The 17,954-nt window shown below is 32.6% G+C and overlaps 1 protein-coding gene across 4 annotated transcripts in view; it reads right to left on the bottom strand.

The window, feature by feature from the left end:
- ATP11B (ATPase phospholipid transporting 11B (putative)) overlaps window positions 1-17,954 on the bottom strand; it is a 97,485-nt gene that overhangs the window by 44,382 nt on the left and 35,149 nt on the right. For all 4 annotated transcript variants that reach the window (XM_031682006.2, XM_031682011.2, XM_031682016.2 and 1 more), the window contains exons 8-17: window positions 17,380-17,427; window positions 15,203-15,267; window positions 12,534-12,615; window positions 10,980-11,130; window positions 9,660-9,857; window positions 4,053-4,295; window positions 3,290-3,465; window positions 2,502-2,570; window positions 1,082-1,155; window positions 905-1,008 (exon numbers count right to left, since the gene is read on the bottom strand). In XM_031682006.2, coding sequence (XP_031537866.1) covers window positions 905-1,008; window positions 1,082-1,155; window positions 2,502-2,570; window positions 3,290-3,465; window positions 4,053-4,295; window positions 9,660-9,857; window positions 10,980-11,130; window positions 12,534-12,615; window positions 15,203-15,267; window positions 17,380-17,427 — 1,210 coding nt within the window. The remainder of the gene's footprint in view (window positions 1-904; window positions 1,009-1,081; window positions 1,156-2,501; window positions 2,571-3,289; window positions 3,466-4,052; window positions 4,296-9,659; window positions 9,858-10,979; window positions 11,131-12,533; window positions 12,616-15,202; window positions 15,268-17,379; window positions 17,428-17,954) is intronic.

Here is a 17,954-nt window from a genome sequence, read left to right as displayed (position 1 = left end):
AAAAAGGACATAATTCATATATCATAAAATTCACTCCTTTAAAGAGTATGTATTTAGTGGTTTTCAGTGTACTCAAAAGTTGTGCAGTCATTATTCCTATATAATTCCAGACATTTTCATCACTTGCTAAAGGAATCCCATATCTATTAGCATACACTTCCCTTTGACCCCTTCCTCCAGCTCCTGGCAACCACTAATCTGCTTTCTGGCCCTATGAATTTGCTTCTTCTGGGTATTTCATATAAATGGAAATATGGCCTTTTGTGACTAGCTTCTTTCGCTTAGCAATCTTTCCAAGGTTCACCTATGATGCAACATATATCAATACTTCATTTCTTTTAATGGCCAAATAACATTCCACTATATAGCTATAAGACTGTTCAATCCATTCATCAGTTGATGAACATTTGGGTGTTTCTACTTTTTGGCTATTAGGAATAATGCTGCTAAGAACATTTGGCCACAAGTTTTTGTATGGACATATGTTTCCAACTTTCAGGTGTATACTTAGGAGTGAAACTACTGGGTCATATAGTAACTCTGTATTACTCTATGTACTATGAGAAACTGTCAAACTATTTTCTAAAGTGGCTGTAGCATTTATAGTCCCACCAGCAATGAATGGGTGTTCTAGTTTCTCTACGTCCGTGGGATTTTTGTAAATCTCCTTTTTTAATATAGCAATTGGGAGTGGTCCTTGCAGTCATAAGGGCTCTGACTGTAATGGGTTCAAAGAGAAGACATATTTTAGCAGGTTAAAAATCAATTTTTAACCAAACAATGAGGAGCCAACACATAATGTAATAAAACTGTAGAATTTCTATAATTTTTGATAAAACGTTAATGAAAAAATGAAATCCCAAATCTTTCTGAGAGTTTTTTAAGTAAGAGAATTTGCACTCACCAAAGCAAATTCATCTACATGAATTCTGGTTTTTTCTATTTCTCCACCTACACATTCAGGGAGAATCGATGATTCAGCTCCTTTAACAAATAAAAGCTTCTCACCTAAAAAGAAAAATGAGTTATCAAGCTCTTAAAATTAGATACAAAAAAATTCATAAAAGTTTAGATTGGTTACCTGAAGGTGCCTGAACAATTACACTCATTCTTCTACGATCTGAATCAAATTCCAGAACATGAAGCAGTTTGTACCTAAGGGAGAAAAAATAAGAAAGGCAAAATCTTTACTTTTTGAATAAGTGAGTATTTGGAAAGAATCCCTATAGATAAAATGGTTAATTCAGAACAAGAAATTAATCTCAACTACGTTTCTCAAGATGATGGATTATGAGTCTTTAATAACAATACAAGATAGAAAAAGAAGGAACTGACATTTATTATTAAGTTCTCACCAAATACCTTATGTACTTTACACACCTTATATCAATATCCATGAAAACCAAACGCAGTAGGTCTTCTACCATTTTACAGATGAGGACTGCTAAACTCAGAAAGATATACTAATTTGCCTAAAGTCAAATAAGCTTGTGAGTGGCAGCACAAGGATTGGAATCCAGATCAGTCCAGCTCCATGTTTCCCTCACTAAAAAAGGTGACTGATTCTCAACCCTTCTTTTGCCCAAACATACTTGAGAAATACAAACAAATTAGTAACAGAGGCTCATTATAGCAGTGATTCTGAACCTAGGACTGGGCACGTAGGGGGAACAAATGCCTCTCTAAAGGGCTGTAAAAGACTGTGTAGATGGGTTAGGTATGGCTTGAAATGTCTTCTGGATGAATTTATACAACCATGTACATAAGGCATGTTTTGTACATCTCAAAGAAAAACACTGAGTAGAATGATGGCTTATAAGTAGATAAAATGAGCTATGCAGGCTCCAAGATAAAAGAAGCCAAAGATTGGACACTATTAGTTCGGAAAAGCATAGTTTGGAAAAGCACAGATGTAGCTGAGATATGGTCAGAATTGATAAAACCATGAAAGGTATGAATAATAACAATGGACTAGTTTATCACAGTGGAAATACTGGAAATAAGAGAGAAGTTCTTTAAAGGCTAAAAGATAAAATTATAGGAAAGACCTCATGCACGTTAAGTGTGTGCTCTAGCACTTGAGCTATACCGTCCCCCAAGGAAGTTTTTTAGTGAGTAGAAACTTATGAAACTTATAACTCCAAGAGTGGTAAAAATAAACACATCAATAAATTCAAGAAACATCTAAAATGCAGATGAAAGACTCAGAGCATAATATTGTTATTACTCTGATGAGATACAATATTATACTGACATCATTCTAGAGCAAGGATCAGTAAACTTTTTTTAAAGGGGCTAGACAGTAACTATTTTAAGCTTTGAAGGCCATATATGGTCTCTGTTGCATTTGGTGGGGGAAAACACTTTAAAAATGTAATGCAGTTTGCAGGCTCTACAAAAACAGACTGTAAGCCAGATTTGGCTTGTGGGTATGCTTTACTGATTCTTGATCTATAGTAAATAATGAATATATAGAAAATTACAATAAAGAAAAAAATTACCGTTCCAGTTTTCCAAGTGTCTTAACTTCCATAGTTTCTTCAGAACTGCCAATAAATACAATGCCTAATCTAGGGATCAAAAAAAGAAGAAGTATTACGATTTAAAGGATGTTTCACAATATAACTTAGCTTGAACAAAAATATGTAAAATATAAGTTTAAGATGTATTTTAAAGTATTTCCTTTGAATATAGCATTATTTTTAAGAACCATTACTGGGGTTCGCCCTAACAAACTAATAGCCCTAGGTAATGCCTAATCTCACAATAGCTCAGGCTGGTTTGTCTCAGCCCACCCATTGCCCTTCACGGACTCTAAACTCCTCACCTCACCAACAGCCAATGAGAGATTTGTGTACAAGATCAGGCACCTTGTGATCCTACCTTACAAAAGACCCCAACAACCAACCCTCAGGGCTCACACAGGCACCTCTTGCCTGTGTGGCCCGCCTATTGTCTATGGCAGCATAAACTTTTCTATTCTCAAAAAAAAAAAAAAAGAGAGCGAGAACTTAAAAGATCAGAGTAGGTCTAAAACAATACATACACAAGTATTTCTCGCAAATTATATTATTCTTATTTTGTACTAACCAGATTTTTAAAGAGATCGCTTCAAAATGTGACTTAATGCAAGTTTAACAACAAAATTAATGACACATTTCAAATTCACATATAAAATACCTTAATGTGTTATGAATTTTGTCTGATAATTTAAAATTATTTTCTAGTATTTTCACATTTTTTATTTAAAAGTATTTTTCTGAAGATTTAAAAGTTAGACTCAAACTACCTTGCAGCAGCTTCCACTAGAGCTTTTTCATCTGGTGAAGATGCATAGTATTCCAACTGGGAAGGTGCAAGGTTGGATTGCCAGGGACCATCGCCAATGCCATCAGTCTGAACATTGCTAATCTGCACAGTGTGACAGAGACTGACTGCTTTAAAGAAGAGGTCATGTTCTTTAATCTGTAGAAACAGAATTAATACTCGTAATAAAAATACCAATACCAAATAACATTTAAGAAACCGGAAACAAAATTCTAAAAAAGTCAATAAATACAGTTAATAATTTGGTAAACTAAGATGTAGAATAAGACTGCTACAATTTTAAATTGCATAAATAATAGCTGGCTGCACCTCAGAAGATGACATATTACTTTTAAAGGGTAAAATGTCACATTTGCTTATGACCCTTCAAAGTGAGTATTTTTTTAGGAGGCATAACCAAATTGCCAGTAAAGATGGAAACTCTTTTATGGAAGAATTGAGATCTCAAAAGGTATTAAATAAATTTAAGCTCTATTCCTTAGTAAAATCTTCTTTACTTTAAGGCAGAAAGGGCTTTCCTTAATCCCATGAAAACACCCTGAGAACTAAAGTAGATACATACGAAGTGGTAACTACAAATTCTCAGTGCTGAATCAAAGGATAAATATTTCAAATGTATATTCCTTGCCTACTAACACTTAAACATTTTCTTCTACAAATCACCAACTACCAAAGAGTTACTATTTTAAAGGAAACTCCTATTTATTAATTTAAAAATTACTTACAAGTTCAGTTTCATTTTCAGGACTGGTTCTAAAAGAGGAGCTGGTTGCAAGATGGGATAAGTTGTTAAGATGAGAAAAACTACTAAGATAAGGTAAATTTCCTTCTGAAGAGTCTGGTGTTGGTCCTTCAGATACAAGTCTACCATTGATTTCTTGGTATTTTATACCATTAATTGAACATTCTCGAAACTGCATCTCATTTTCTGTCAATGTACCAGTTTTATCTGTAAACACGTACTCCACCTAGAGATACAAAACAAAAGAAAACAAACCTTTGTATTCAGGGTCTTACGTTAAACAAAAAAACTTTGTCCCCTGTCTCCTGAAGTCCTTTACCTATTAACATTGATACAGTGATGCTGAGTCTTATAAAACAAGCACAATCACATAATTATAGATGCCATGGAAACAAACAGGGTGACAAAATATTCTAAATCTATATACACTTTGAAGTTTGTGGAATCTTTAAGTTCACGTTCATCTACAGAGTTGACTGATATTGTGGCATTAGTACTTCTTTTCTACCTTCTGGATAAGGCATTTTTAAATAGTAGGACTAAGAATGAACTTTGAACAAGGGTGCAAGGGATGCTTAATAAGCTAAAATATGAAATAATAAATTTTAATTATTCTTCGAGGCTAATTTTAGGAAAATAACCCTAAAATAAGATAGGTCCTCAAAAAGAAAGATAAAATAGTCAAATCTTCATATAAGTAGGATTATAGTAAGGATTTGATTATTGCAATAATGATCTGAGAAAGAAGTCATTTACAAAGGGAAGCAGATATCGTAAGGGGAAAAAAAACCCACAGTCAGTATCTTTTATGAAAATACAAACAAAACAAATCCGAAAAGATATAAAAAGGATTACACATCATGACATGTGGGATTTAACCCTGGAATACAAGATTAGTTAAATACAAAAATCAAATCAATGAAACCCACCATTATAACAGAACAATACTTGTCCTTTATTCTATTAATAAAATGATCATCTCCATAGATGCAGAAAAAGCATTTGACAAAATTCAATACCCTTTCATGTAAAAGCACTCAACAAATCAGGGACAGAAGGGTACTCAATCTGATAAAATGTATCTATAAAAAACCTATAGCAAGGATCATACCTTAATGCAGAAAAACCGAATGCTTTCCCCTTAAGTTCAAGAATAAGACAAAAATGTCTGCTCTTGTCACTTTTATTTAACATTCTACTGAATGTTCTAGCCAAGGTAGTTAGGCAAGAAAAAAGAAATAAAAGGTATTCACATTGGGAAAAAGATAAAAACTAATCTATTTCCTTTTTTATAGCAAATTTGAATGAATACATCAAAAAACTAATAGAACTAATAAATGAGTTCAGCAAGATTGCAAAAATAAAAGATCAATATACAAAAAGGGAGGTAAAGTTAATGTTGGGGAAAAAAACCCTCACACGGTCAGCAGCTATCATCAAAAAGAATACAAATAACAAACATTGGCAAAGATGTGGAGAAAAGACAGCCCTCGTACACTGCTCATGGGGATGTGAACTGGTGCAGCCACTGTGGAAAACAGTGGAGTTTTCTCAAAAAACTAAAAATAGAACTACCATATGACCCAGCAATTCCACTCCTGGGTATATATACAAAAAACAAACAAACAAACAAAAAACCCTAAAAAAACTGATTTGCAAGGACACATGGTAATGTTCATAGTAGCATTATTTACAATTACTAAGATATGACAGCAACCTAAGTGTCCATCAACAGATGCATGGATAAAGAAGATATGGTGTATACACACAGTGGAATACCACTAAGCCATTAAGAGAATGAAATTTTGCCATCTGCAGTAACATCAATGAACTTGGAGGGCATTATGTTAAGCAAAATAAATCAGACTGAGGAAAACAAATACTGTATAGTATCACTTATATGTGGGATCTAAAAAACACAACAAACTAGTAAATATAACAAAAAAGAAGTAGACTCAGATACAGAGAACAAACTAGTGGTTGTGAATGAGGGGTCATATAGGAGCATGGGATTAATAAGTGCAAATTATTTGGTATAAAATAAGCTATAAGGATATATTGTACAACACGGAGAATATAGCCAATATTTTATAATAACTATAAATGGAGTATAACCTTTGAAAACTGAATCACTATATTATACATATGTAAGTTATATAATATTGTACATAACCATACTTCAATAATAAGAAAGATTAAATGGTAGTGATGAGTAATATAAATTAACTTTTATTTGAAAATACATAAAATCAAGAAGTTAAATCTTTTAACTTTGGTGAAAGAGGTCACTGGATACCTTTATAAGACAATTTCTTGGATAGTAAGGAAATGAAAGGACATAGAAGAGTGTGAAATAAAGTAGATTTCATTAACATAAAAACAGAAAAGTAACAGAAGCACAAACAAAAACATACCTGTAGGCTTAAAAGTAAAGAAACTGATGAATTAGAAACTGAAGACCGTTATCATTTATAGTTTCTTAAAGAGAATGCAGATATAAGCATATGAGCATACAGTGTGTGGTTCCAGAAAAACGATAATCTATCATACATAAAGGAACGAGGAGGAGAAAATAGGGATAGAAAAAGTCAAAGAAAAAAATAGGGAAAAAATGTGTTCCTGAGAAGCAGTAAAAACAGGCTGTTTTTAGGTCTTAAATATGTAACACATAATTCAAAAAATGTGACATGAATTAATATTTAGTGTTAAGTTATTAAAGCCTCCTAAATGCTATTAAAAATAAATGGATCAACTTCTGGTTAAAAATGGCAGGCTGAACAAATGCAATTAATTATCTCTGTTCCTCTTCAAATTTCACCAAAATAAGAGTAAACGAATTAAAAAAAAGAACAGAAACAATGACAGAAGAGACAACATGAAAAGGGGAATTTTCCAAGTTTGGAAAAGAGATGAATCAATAGTAAGTGACTTAGCAGAACTTAGAACATGAAACCTAAGCAATGGGAGAGACCCTATCCCCAGAAACTCTCAAAAGTAGATGTACTAACTATCACTGAATGTGGGAGTAAAGGATGAGATGGAAAATGGAGGTATCAAGAGCAGTTTGAATCCTGACCCCTTCATAACTTTGCAAATTTGATACTGACCCCCTTCTATCAGAGCAATAGCGGATAGGGTTTATTCTCTAAGGAGGCTGAACCAGAGAGAATCTGGACCCTGTGGAAAGCTGAAAATGGGTGAGCCGTGCACTAAAAACAGGTTTCTACTGAACAGCTCCAACAATCACAAGCAGAAGAAATACCAACCGCAGTTATTCTCTCTGGGGAAACTGAAAAAAGATCAATATCGATATTGGGAACACCCCAAAAAACAGCTGGGCTGCCAGGCTTTTCTAGAGGAAACTTTTAGACTTGTAAAGAAAACCAAACATTAGTATTCATTTGAGGATATCCACTTACATAAAAAGGTAGAGTCTAAAACGAATTATAGGAAATTCTGGTAAAACACTGTCTTAAAAGGACAAGAATTTATTACAATAAGATTGATACATAAGGACAAAATTTGAGCATAATATGAGCACAGTTTGGTTATGTACAATTTCATCTATGAGAAATGGTAGGTGAATGGAGAAAACTGCACCTAGAATACATGAAATGTACAAACAGCTAGCAGCTACCACAGGTCACCATACATAAGCTGCACCCATCCACATATGATACAACTTTCCTTCTGTTTTCTGATAACCTTCCTTTCAATACTTCACAGTAATATATAAGTTGGAATATTTCAGATGGCCATTTCCACAAGTAAACGTCAGAGTTTTTCCAAAATAAACTGCCATATTTATTGCAGTATTTATCTATTTCTTAATAATTCAGCAAGCCCTGTTTTTATCAGGTTCCTATCTTTTTATTTTAAATGTGTTACTGACAAAGTTTTATTGTACATCTATCTCATTTTCCTATAATAAGCCTTGTGGTTTTCACTAAGCAATTTTGTATAGAACATTGATTTTTAGGGATGCGTGTCACATTACAGCAGAATTGACGTATTGAAAAAGGAACTCTGTACAAACAGAAAATGCAGGGAGCAGAAGACTTTAAAAAAACTGTCATTAATATCCTCAGAGAGGTAAAAGAATAAATTATATTCAGGAAACAAGAATAAGATGTAATTAAGAGAAGGCTATTCAGATATACTAGAATTATTAGAAATTTAAAATATTACAATAGATATAAAAGAAATCAAAAGAAAGGGGGAAATACAAAGTTCACAAATTCTCCCAAAAAGCAGATTATAAAAACAAGGAAATGAAAGTTGAAAGTCAAAAAGAATTAGAGAATCAAGATAAATGATCTGACATCCAAACTAATAAATTTCTAAAAAAAAAAAAACAACCCCACAAAACATAAAAAGACATGCTATCAAATTTAAAAAAATTCCTAGAATTGAAGAATATGTGTTTCCAGACTAAAAGTGTTCAGTGTTCACCGCCCAACGAAAGAAAAAAAAGAAAGAAAACAAAAACAAAAAACTCACACCAAGGTATACTATCATAAAATTTCAGAATTATTGCAGAAAGAGAAGATTCTTAAACCCTAAATACTTTCAGAGATAAAACAACAAACTATACATAGAGAACCGGGAGTCAGAATGGCACTAGACTTAACAGAAACATTAGAAGCTAGGGGAAAAAAAACAAAAATGGAGAAATGGTTTTGAATTTTTGAGGAAAAATAATTTCCAGCCTAGAACGTGTTACCCAGCTGAATTATTAATCAAGTGTAAAAAGGGAATCAAGATATTTTCAGACTTTCAAAGCTCAAAATATTTTTCTTACGCACCCCCTTTCAGAAGTTATTAGAAGAAATAAGAAAGTAAGTCACAGGTGGGAAGACACAGAATCTAGAAGACAGGAAATCCAAAACAGGAGGTAGACAAAGGAACTGCCAAGGTGATGATAAAGGAAGTCTAGGGTGACGGCTGAGAAGCTGGCCCAGAAAGAAGTCTGAATTAAAGCAGGAAGATAAAAGGCTTCAAAAGAGAGTGAGGGAGAGATCAATAAAGATTAAAGAAGTCCTAGATTACCTGATGTGTTTGAATACGTAGAGATGTTTCATTTATTTGTCAGAGATTTGTTTTTGGTATACGGAAATTAAAAAATGAAAATACAGAACAATTAACTCTAGCAAAAACATCTAAGAAAGAAAATGTAATCATAGTATTATAGGAGTTAGTGAACGACTCTGAAAGTCATAATAATGTCAGTAAGTGAATATTTATTAAATCTCAAATTGTGATTTAACAATATTGGGACCATGGGGCAGTAAAGTGGGTATGCGTCTGTTTGCATAGGTTGTGAAAGGAGTAGTGTAAGAGTTATAACTTTATATTCCACGGTAAATAATGTCTCAAATTGAAAAACAACAAAGAATACTATATACAAACACAGTGCTAAATAGTGAAAGAAATGGCTTAATATTTAAAACTGTGAAATAAGAAATTAGGTATGGAGCAAAGTAGTGTTTTTTTTGGTATAAGCCTCATAATATTTTTGTTTCATTTATCTTTGTACATGTATAATTTTGATAAAAATAACAAATCAGAAAAACAAAACAATCATCATTACCTGTCCAAGTTCTTCATTTAGGTCAGAAGTATTGACTTGAGCTTTCTGATCTGATTCTTCATGATAGAGATCAAGATCCCAGCCAATAAAAAATGACCCAAGAAATTTCTGCATTTCGACTGTCACATATAATGAAATTGGAATGATGAAATTGTAGAGTACCAAAAAAGCAAGGAAGTCTGAAATAAATTTCAGAATCTAGGAGGGAAAATGATTGTTTGGTAAGAGAAAATACATGAGAATTTCTTAATTATCAGATATTTAAGAAAACTGTAAGACAGTTTCATATCAAAACAGACCATCAACTACATTCTGAAGCAGAATAGTCTCATGAATTGAAATTCATTTACTGAATTGTCTTTTTAACACATTTCCTTTGGTTATTTTATTGTTCATTAGAATCCTGAACACAGTAAAAGAAGAAAAGGTTAAATTCAAATTACTTAATTTGTTACTTTTTATAGAAGCTACCAAAAACGTTTTGCGACTAAAAACTACCTGTGGCAAAACCATAATGAAAACCTTTGGAGTATATTTACTATTCTACTTCTAGTCTTCAAAATCAGATAACTACAAATTGACTGTAATTTAAAAAATTTAAAATAATAGCTAGGCTAGAACTATTAGAAACTGAAATTCTTAATTATTGACCATACAGGAATAGCCTACTTCAATGGCAGAGCAACTCCACATGTGTTCTGGGAAAGGTAAAATATTTAATTGTGATTGATACTGAAAAAACGTTCCTGTCGTTATCTGCTCTGTGGTCTCTTGAGATCCAAATTTGTCTTCCAATATTTGTATTCTGATCTAAAGTGAAATCTGGAGAACAATTATTTACTAAAATTGCAGGTTAACTTCTCCTGGTAGTCCACACTCAACCAGTTTAAACTTTTATGACACAATTTGATTTGTTACTTCATACATGAATACACTGATACTAAGACTCCTAGATTTATTCTGATAAAACTGAAAATAAATCAACTTACTCTTTAACTCGATAACATACAATAAATGGAGTAAAAAATTCAACTTGTAGTACTGATGTGGAATGCTAATATAGACGATTTAAATTTTTGTTATCTCTTTTAACTACTCAAGTCATGCCAAAAAGATAATTGCTTATGGCCTACAATGCAAAAAGCAAACCAGCACAAACACGTTGGCTACTCTTCACTTGCAATGTCCTTTTGCACCCTTCAAAAGTAACGGTTTTACAGGATGACAGTGGTCACACATATGAGAAGTCATCACCAAAGCATTAATAGTGCCAAAGAATAAAATTTCCTATACAACAGAGTCAAGAACACCATAAAATACCTTACTACTATTTCTTTGATGTTCTGTTTTTTGGTTATACCAAGGTTCATCCCACTTTTCTTCAGCTTGCCATGTATATTTCAAGATAGTACTGATGATGGCTTCAGAAATAAGGATTATTAGATAAACTATCAAAAATGTATTCATTGACCTGAAATGAGAAAAAGAGACTATAAAATGTATCAATTATGTGTTACTATGCTCATCTACTTGGAAATTAATACTGGTGTTAAATAAGAAACTAAATATATAAGGTATTGTAGCAGCTATTTAAAGGACACAGTCTTTGTTTTTAAGAAATGATCATTTAATAGAATCTATTTACTAGAAATAAAAGAACAGGTATGTAAGATTACAAGCACATTTACTATAGGTAAGCTACTGTTCAAATGCTTAGACAAGTTGGTTGATATGAGAGAAGTTTTATGACGTCTTAATGCTGTACAAATGTTAGTTATGTTTGCACTTAAAATTAGTTCCTAAAAATGTAGAAAATCTTGGAATAATTACTTACAACAAAAATAACTGGCCAAAACTGTCATTTACTGTAAGCATTTGAAATCAAAACCACAATAAGATACTACCTCACACCTGCCAGAAAAGCTATCTTCAAAAACAGAACAAATGACAAGTGTTGGTAAGGATGTGGAGAAAAGGAAATCCTAGCACACAATCAGTGACAATGTAAATTAGTACAGCCACCATGGAAAATAGTATGGAGGTTCCTCAAAAAAGTTAAACTAGAACTGCTATATGATCTCACAATTTCACTTCTGGGTATTTACTCAAAGAAAACAAAAACACTAGTTAAAAAAGATATATGTACCCAATGTTGACTGCAGAGTTATTTACAATTGCCAAGGTATGGAAGCAACCTTAGTATCCATCAACAGATGACTGGATAAAGAAGATGTGATATATATATATACATACACACACACATATATACACAATGGACTATTACTCACCCTTAAAAAAAATGAAATCTTGCCACCTGTGACAACATGGAGGGATCTAAAGGGTATTATGCTAAGTGAAGTAACTCAGATAGAGAAAGACAAATACTATATGATCTTCCTTACATGTGGAATCAAAAAAACAAAACAACAAAATAAAAAGACTCATAGATACAAAGAAAAAATGGGCAGTTGCTTGCTGGGGTTTGGGGATGGATAAAATTGCGAAGGGGATTAAGAGGTACAAACCTCTCGTTATAAAATAAATAATCCACAAGTATGTAATATACAGCATAAGGAATATGGTCAATAATATTGCAAAAACTTTGTATGGATCACTAGACTTATTGTGATGATCACGTCATAATGTATGCAGATGTCAAATCATTATGTAGTACACCTGAAACTAACACAATATTGTACATCAGCTTTATTTCAATAACTTAAAAAATTAGTAAGTAAAAGAGACACCATTCCTAACCTCAAGAATAACAACTTTTGTTGACTTGAAATATTTTTATACCTATATTTTACACATATATAATACACATATCCATAATCGTATTTTTGTGTGAATAAATGAAAATAGTTTTCTTACTTTTCTACTGCAGATCGTTTCTGTGACTTGCTCTTGTAATTTAATGCCATCTTAGTTTCCATTCCAGTATATACAGCAACACCTGCAAAATGAAACAAAACAGTCTTTTAAAATAGTCCTCTACCATGTTCACAAAAAAAATGTACTCAGTAGCAATGAAAACATCTAAGAAAATATATTGTCTGACAGCTGTCAGAATTTGGCTCTAAGTTTCTCTGGAGTTTAAAAAAGGCTTTCCAAGTTCAATTTTGGGGACCTTCAGTCACTGAGTCTGCTGGACAAGAAAGGCATGTAGGTTCTGTTCCTGAGTTATAACTGAGATATCTGAATGAAAGAGATATTATTTGAGTTGAAATTGATGGAGGAAAAGAATGTGAAAAGATAAAGATGGCAGGGAAGGCCATTATAGATAGTGCAAAGACCAAAATGGAAGAGTTTTCTGTTAGGTTCTAACAATGGATTGGGGTCAGAGCTTGAAAGGCACTGAATGCCAGATCTGGAGTCTAGAAATAATTTTATAAGCACTGGAAAGATAATATGGAAATCTGTTAAAGTAAATGAAGTAAACACAAGAAAAGTGCTATTTAAAAAATTTGTCTATGTGAATGACTCTGAGATGAGAGAGAATGACAGTAATAATGGAACTAAAACTGGGCAGTGAATAAAATTAGGTAAAATCTGTCTTATTAAAAAAGAACAAACTTGGGTTTGAGTTAGAGCTTGGTCTGAATGCTAGCTCTGCCACTTACTAATTCTGTGACCTTGAGCAAGTTATTTAATCTCTCTGAGTTTCAATTTCCCTATTTTTAAACGGGGGAAAAAATACCTCATACAACTGTTGTTGAGAGTTATGTAACAAATTAGCAATAACGCCTAGAAACAGAAAGATGATCAATAAAAGTTAATGCCTACCCCTAAATACTAAAATTTGAGAAGCAATATAGGATCTCTTCCTTAAGATCTGTCCTGGAATTTTCACTATCAGAATTATTCTTTAAAGGCAGGGATTACAACTCAAATGACAAAGGACACCAAAATTATAGAAATGTGAGTAATCAGCCAGAATGATACAAGAGAAAAGTGGTGCTGAGGAAAACAACAAGGAACCCATCTAAAGGCATTCGAATACATATGTTCTTTCAAGAGCATGAAAGGTGTTACTGCTAAAGAGATGTGTTAAAATACATGAGCACTACATGAGAGAGTCTAAAAGCTATAGAGGCTTTCTCTGACTTCTGCCATCAAAAATTACAGTTTTCCTTTTTTAAATTGTGGTAAAATACACATAATATACAGCTTACCATTTAATCATTTTAAAGTGTACAATTCGGTGGCACTTAGTACATTCACAGTGTTGTGCAATCATTCTCACTAACTTGAGAATATTTTCATTACCCTTAATGAAAAGTCTGTACCCATTAAGTAATTTTTCCCCCAATCCCCTCCACTCCCCAGCCCCTGGGGACCACTAACCTCCTTTATGTCTCAATGAGTTTGCCTATTTGGGATATTTCAAATAAGTGGAATCAAAAAATATGTGGCCCTTTTGTGTCTGATGTCTTTCGCTTAGTATGTTTTTCAAGTTTTACCCATGTTGTAGCATGCATTAGTACTTCATTTTCTATGGGCAAATAATATTCCATTATATGGATATCACGTATGTTTATCCATTCATTAGTTGACAGAACTTGAGCACTTTCTCTCCTTTGACTATTGTGAACAGTGCTGCTATGAACATTCTCATACAAGCCTTTGTTTGAACATATGTTTTCAATTCTTTAGGTTATATATCTAGAAGTAGAATTGCTGGGTGATATGATAATTCTATGTTTAACTTATTGAGGAACTGCCACACTGTCTTCCATAGCAGCTGCATACTCCCACCAGCAATATATAAAAGTTCCAATTTCTTCACATTTTTGCTGTACTCCTTATTTCTGTTTTTAAAAGTATATGGATTTCTTTATCAGAGAGCCTAATACTGAGAGATAAGATACAGTACAGTTAACAGGAAATAAGAGAATGAGAAAGAGGACCTCAAAAGCTATAACTGTTCAGTGAATAACATAAGCTGGGCAGTATATGAGGGGCCATTCCTGAAAGGGGAGTAGCTAGATGACAGCTAAAGATTATCACTGACTTTACAATTTGCCTTGAGTTGAGTCAGAGCCCAGTGAATTAATTTAGATCTCTAACGCAAGAGTACTGTTGAGTATTCCAACAGTATATGGTATATAGCTACAGATCAGTAAGAATTTGCTGAATCAATAAATGGATGAATAAATGAGTCAGCAGTTTTATTAATCAAATCTAAGAACAATCATGATAAAATTAGACGAGTAATTTACTGGATCATGGTGTCAGATTTTATAGTTCTCATCTACCATTAGTGGAAGTCCCAGAATTATCTTCCTAGCACTCAATTTCACCAGGTAGCCGCAATGAAAATATAAGAGCAAGGTTCCAGTCTGTTACTTAAAAATAGGAATTAACAACAAAAAACCCCACAAAATTATATTAACACAACCTGTGAAACAAAATGATCACAGAAACATTTGACTAATAATAACATTCCCTAACCAAAAGACCACAAATGCTGTGCCTGTAAAAATACTTCATATAAAGTATCAACATGAATCTATAATTAAGAATTTTTGATATATACCAACCAAAAATTTCTTTTGTGTTTTTTAATCTGGCTCCACGAAGCAAGAGACTCTCTGGCCCCAGAGGCCTAGGGGAAAAAAAATAACCAAAAGCACTGAATATATTAAAAATTGAATTAAATTCTACAATGGCATCTTTAGCAGAAAGTACTTGAGCTATACTTACAACGATGCTTTTATATTTAAAACCAAAATCTCAGCTGCTATAAAGCTGTCTAGGCCAATCATGATGTTAGTTACTGTAATAACAAATACCTGCTTTAGCATTTCAGTCATTTTAAGATCAATGGCTCAGAAATAAAATTACGCCTGTAAATAAACTCACAAAGCCATCTATTTCAGAAGTTTAAACATGGAACACAACAAAACCAAAAATTAAGCAATGATTTTAAAATGTTTTACAGAAGATGAAATTTTAAAATTCTGAGCAAAGTTAAGTTTTCAAAGGGAAAATACAAAATTAAAATGTAATGTAAACATAAATTGTAGTATGCTTTGTGTATATAAATGCATAAGTTCTGCACAATTAAAATTACACTAGATATAAAACAGAAAAAATCGTAAGTGAGTTAGTACTTTTTCCAGGCAAGATCAACACTACAACTTGACTACTTGCATACTTCTTGGAGCACGCGTCTTCTTGCTGTTTGAATTTCTCTCCATAAAGGAGATATAAAACGAGAAGGAATAACTAGAAAGGAAAATTGTATTTTCTTAGTGATAGCAAATGATAAGACTCTATTATGGACATGTAAAAAAAAGCCTTAATTTTGTTGATATTCCTTATCATAAGGCTTTTCTGAATCATTCATACAGTTATCCAAATCAAAAAGAATGTGAACCAATTCTGAAGATGTCTGCAAACCCAAACACTGTAAAAAATCCAATGAACTGAGCGGGGGCCAGGTGTTTGGGACACGGTAAACAAGTATGGTTTTATCAGATGGTCATATTTGGAGCACACTCAATGGATATTCCAAAATCAATTATTCAGGAGCCATATTATAGCTTTTTTTTCATTTGGTATTGGTTTCAACAATGAATAGAAAAACTCTGAGCTCACACTGGGATATGAAATTGGAATATAATGATAAAAAGCTTCAAATTTAAAAGATAATTCATCAGCTCACTCAGGTTGCTTCAATAAAGAATATGGCTCTTTTTTTTTTTCTCCCCAAACCATTCTAGTGCCTAAGGTAACATAATCGATCTTCTCCTTTAAATTCAGACTACGTATCCACACATGCATCCCACTATGACACTACAGAAATCAAAATGAAACCCATTGTTACTGTTTTTCAGTCATTGTTATTCAGCAGGGGCCCTATACTTAAAAGACTTTGTTACACAGAGTTTATTGAATGTGCTCCAGTGTTAATGTTTATTAAAAATGTGAATCTGTGCTGATGCATATTTTTGGTGGCTTGTTTTAAGGATTTCATTTAAAACATTCTCAGTTCTCTATATTAGTGACTTATTTCATGCAGCCAGTATAAATTGAACATGTCTCCAGAAAAGAGGTGGAGTGCTAGTTTGATTAGAAGTTCAAGGGCTGATTCCTACCTAAGTTTATTCTAAATTCAGCTTTGTGGTCATGAGTAACAATGTAATCGCATCCTATCAGCAAGTGCTGAAATGAACCAAAGCTTTTCATACAGGTGCCAGAAATTAACCTCAATACTGAGGGAACACAAACCAAAACAACTAAACAAATAACCAATCAGAAGAGTAAATAAAAAGTTCTGGATTGGCCAATAAATACCCTAGTTTGTGCTGAATGATTCTGACATGGAGACAATAACATTTTTACTTGTTAAATGTTACATAAAACATTTTTTGTACTCTAAGACTTTAAGTGGTGGTGGGTTTAAATGTGTAAGGATTTAAACAGGAACTACTATGTTTCCTTTATGTTACTAAGTTATATTATTAGGAAAAAAATTTATAAGAATACAAATAATCTTACTAAATTATTTTGGTATTATTTCATGGGATTTGTTTCATCCTCATCTCATTTGCTGCTGCAAGAATTTACTATAAGATGAAATGCTAAACGTTTTAAAATTAACCCTTTCTCATAATACACTGCTTACTTATCTAATCTCCCTTTAACTTGATTTTAGCCCTCCAGTAAACAATTCTCACTTAAAAGTAACTAGACAATGCAAATTTATTCTTACCTTACAATTTCTTCCATTTGTTGAGTTATTATCATTCGTCCCATGAATCTATCAAAGATGTCAACATGCCAAAAAAAAAAAAAAAGTACATTACTTATGATATCAATGGGTGGAAAATTTTAGATAGTTTTCATACTATTCTTATACATGAAACAAATTCAGTCTTTTGCATAGATAAGTGAGTGGTCCAATATTCATGTTAGAAATTATAAAAGTAAATACTTATCAGTCATTAAGCTTTAAAAAATGTAAAATTCTTGCCTTCTCTACTCCAGCTATGAATAAGTTAATGAATGAAAAAAATGTTTTCAAGATAGCAATGCAAATGTTATACATCATTACATATATTATCAGCTTGGTCATGATGAGAATTTATACTTGCTACACAAAGATGCATATACATTATTTAGCCAAAAATGAATGCTCATACATTTCATCAGTTTACTAAACAAAGACTCCTGTAACCAGAATCACTGGCTCATTCATTTACTTTTTTATGCACTCATTTACCCAACAAATATTCACTAAGCAACTACTATGTGTGAATTATGTGGTGAAGTTAGTGTAGTAAGCAA

The sequence above is a fragment of the Vicugna pacos genome, chromosome 1 (assembly GCF_048564905.1).
Source record: "Vicugna pacos chromosome 1, VicPac4, whole genome shotgun sequence".
Lineage (NCBI taxonomy): Eukaryota > Metazoa > Chordata > Mammalia > Artiodactyla > Camelidae > Vicugna > Vicugna pacos.
This window is presented reverse-complemented; position numbering and strand designations above follow the sequence as displayed.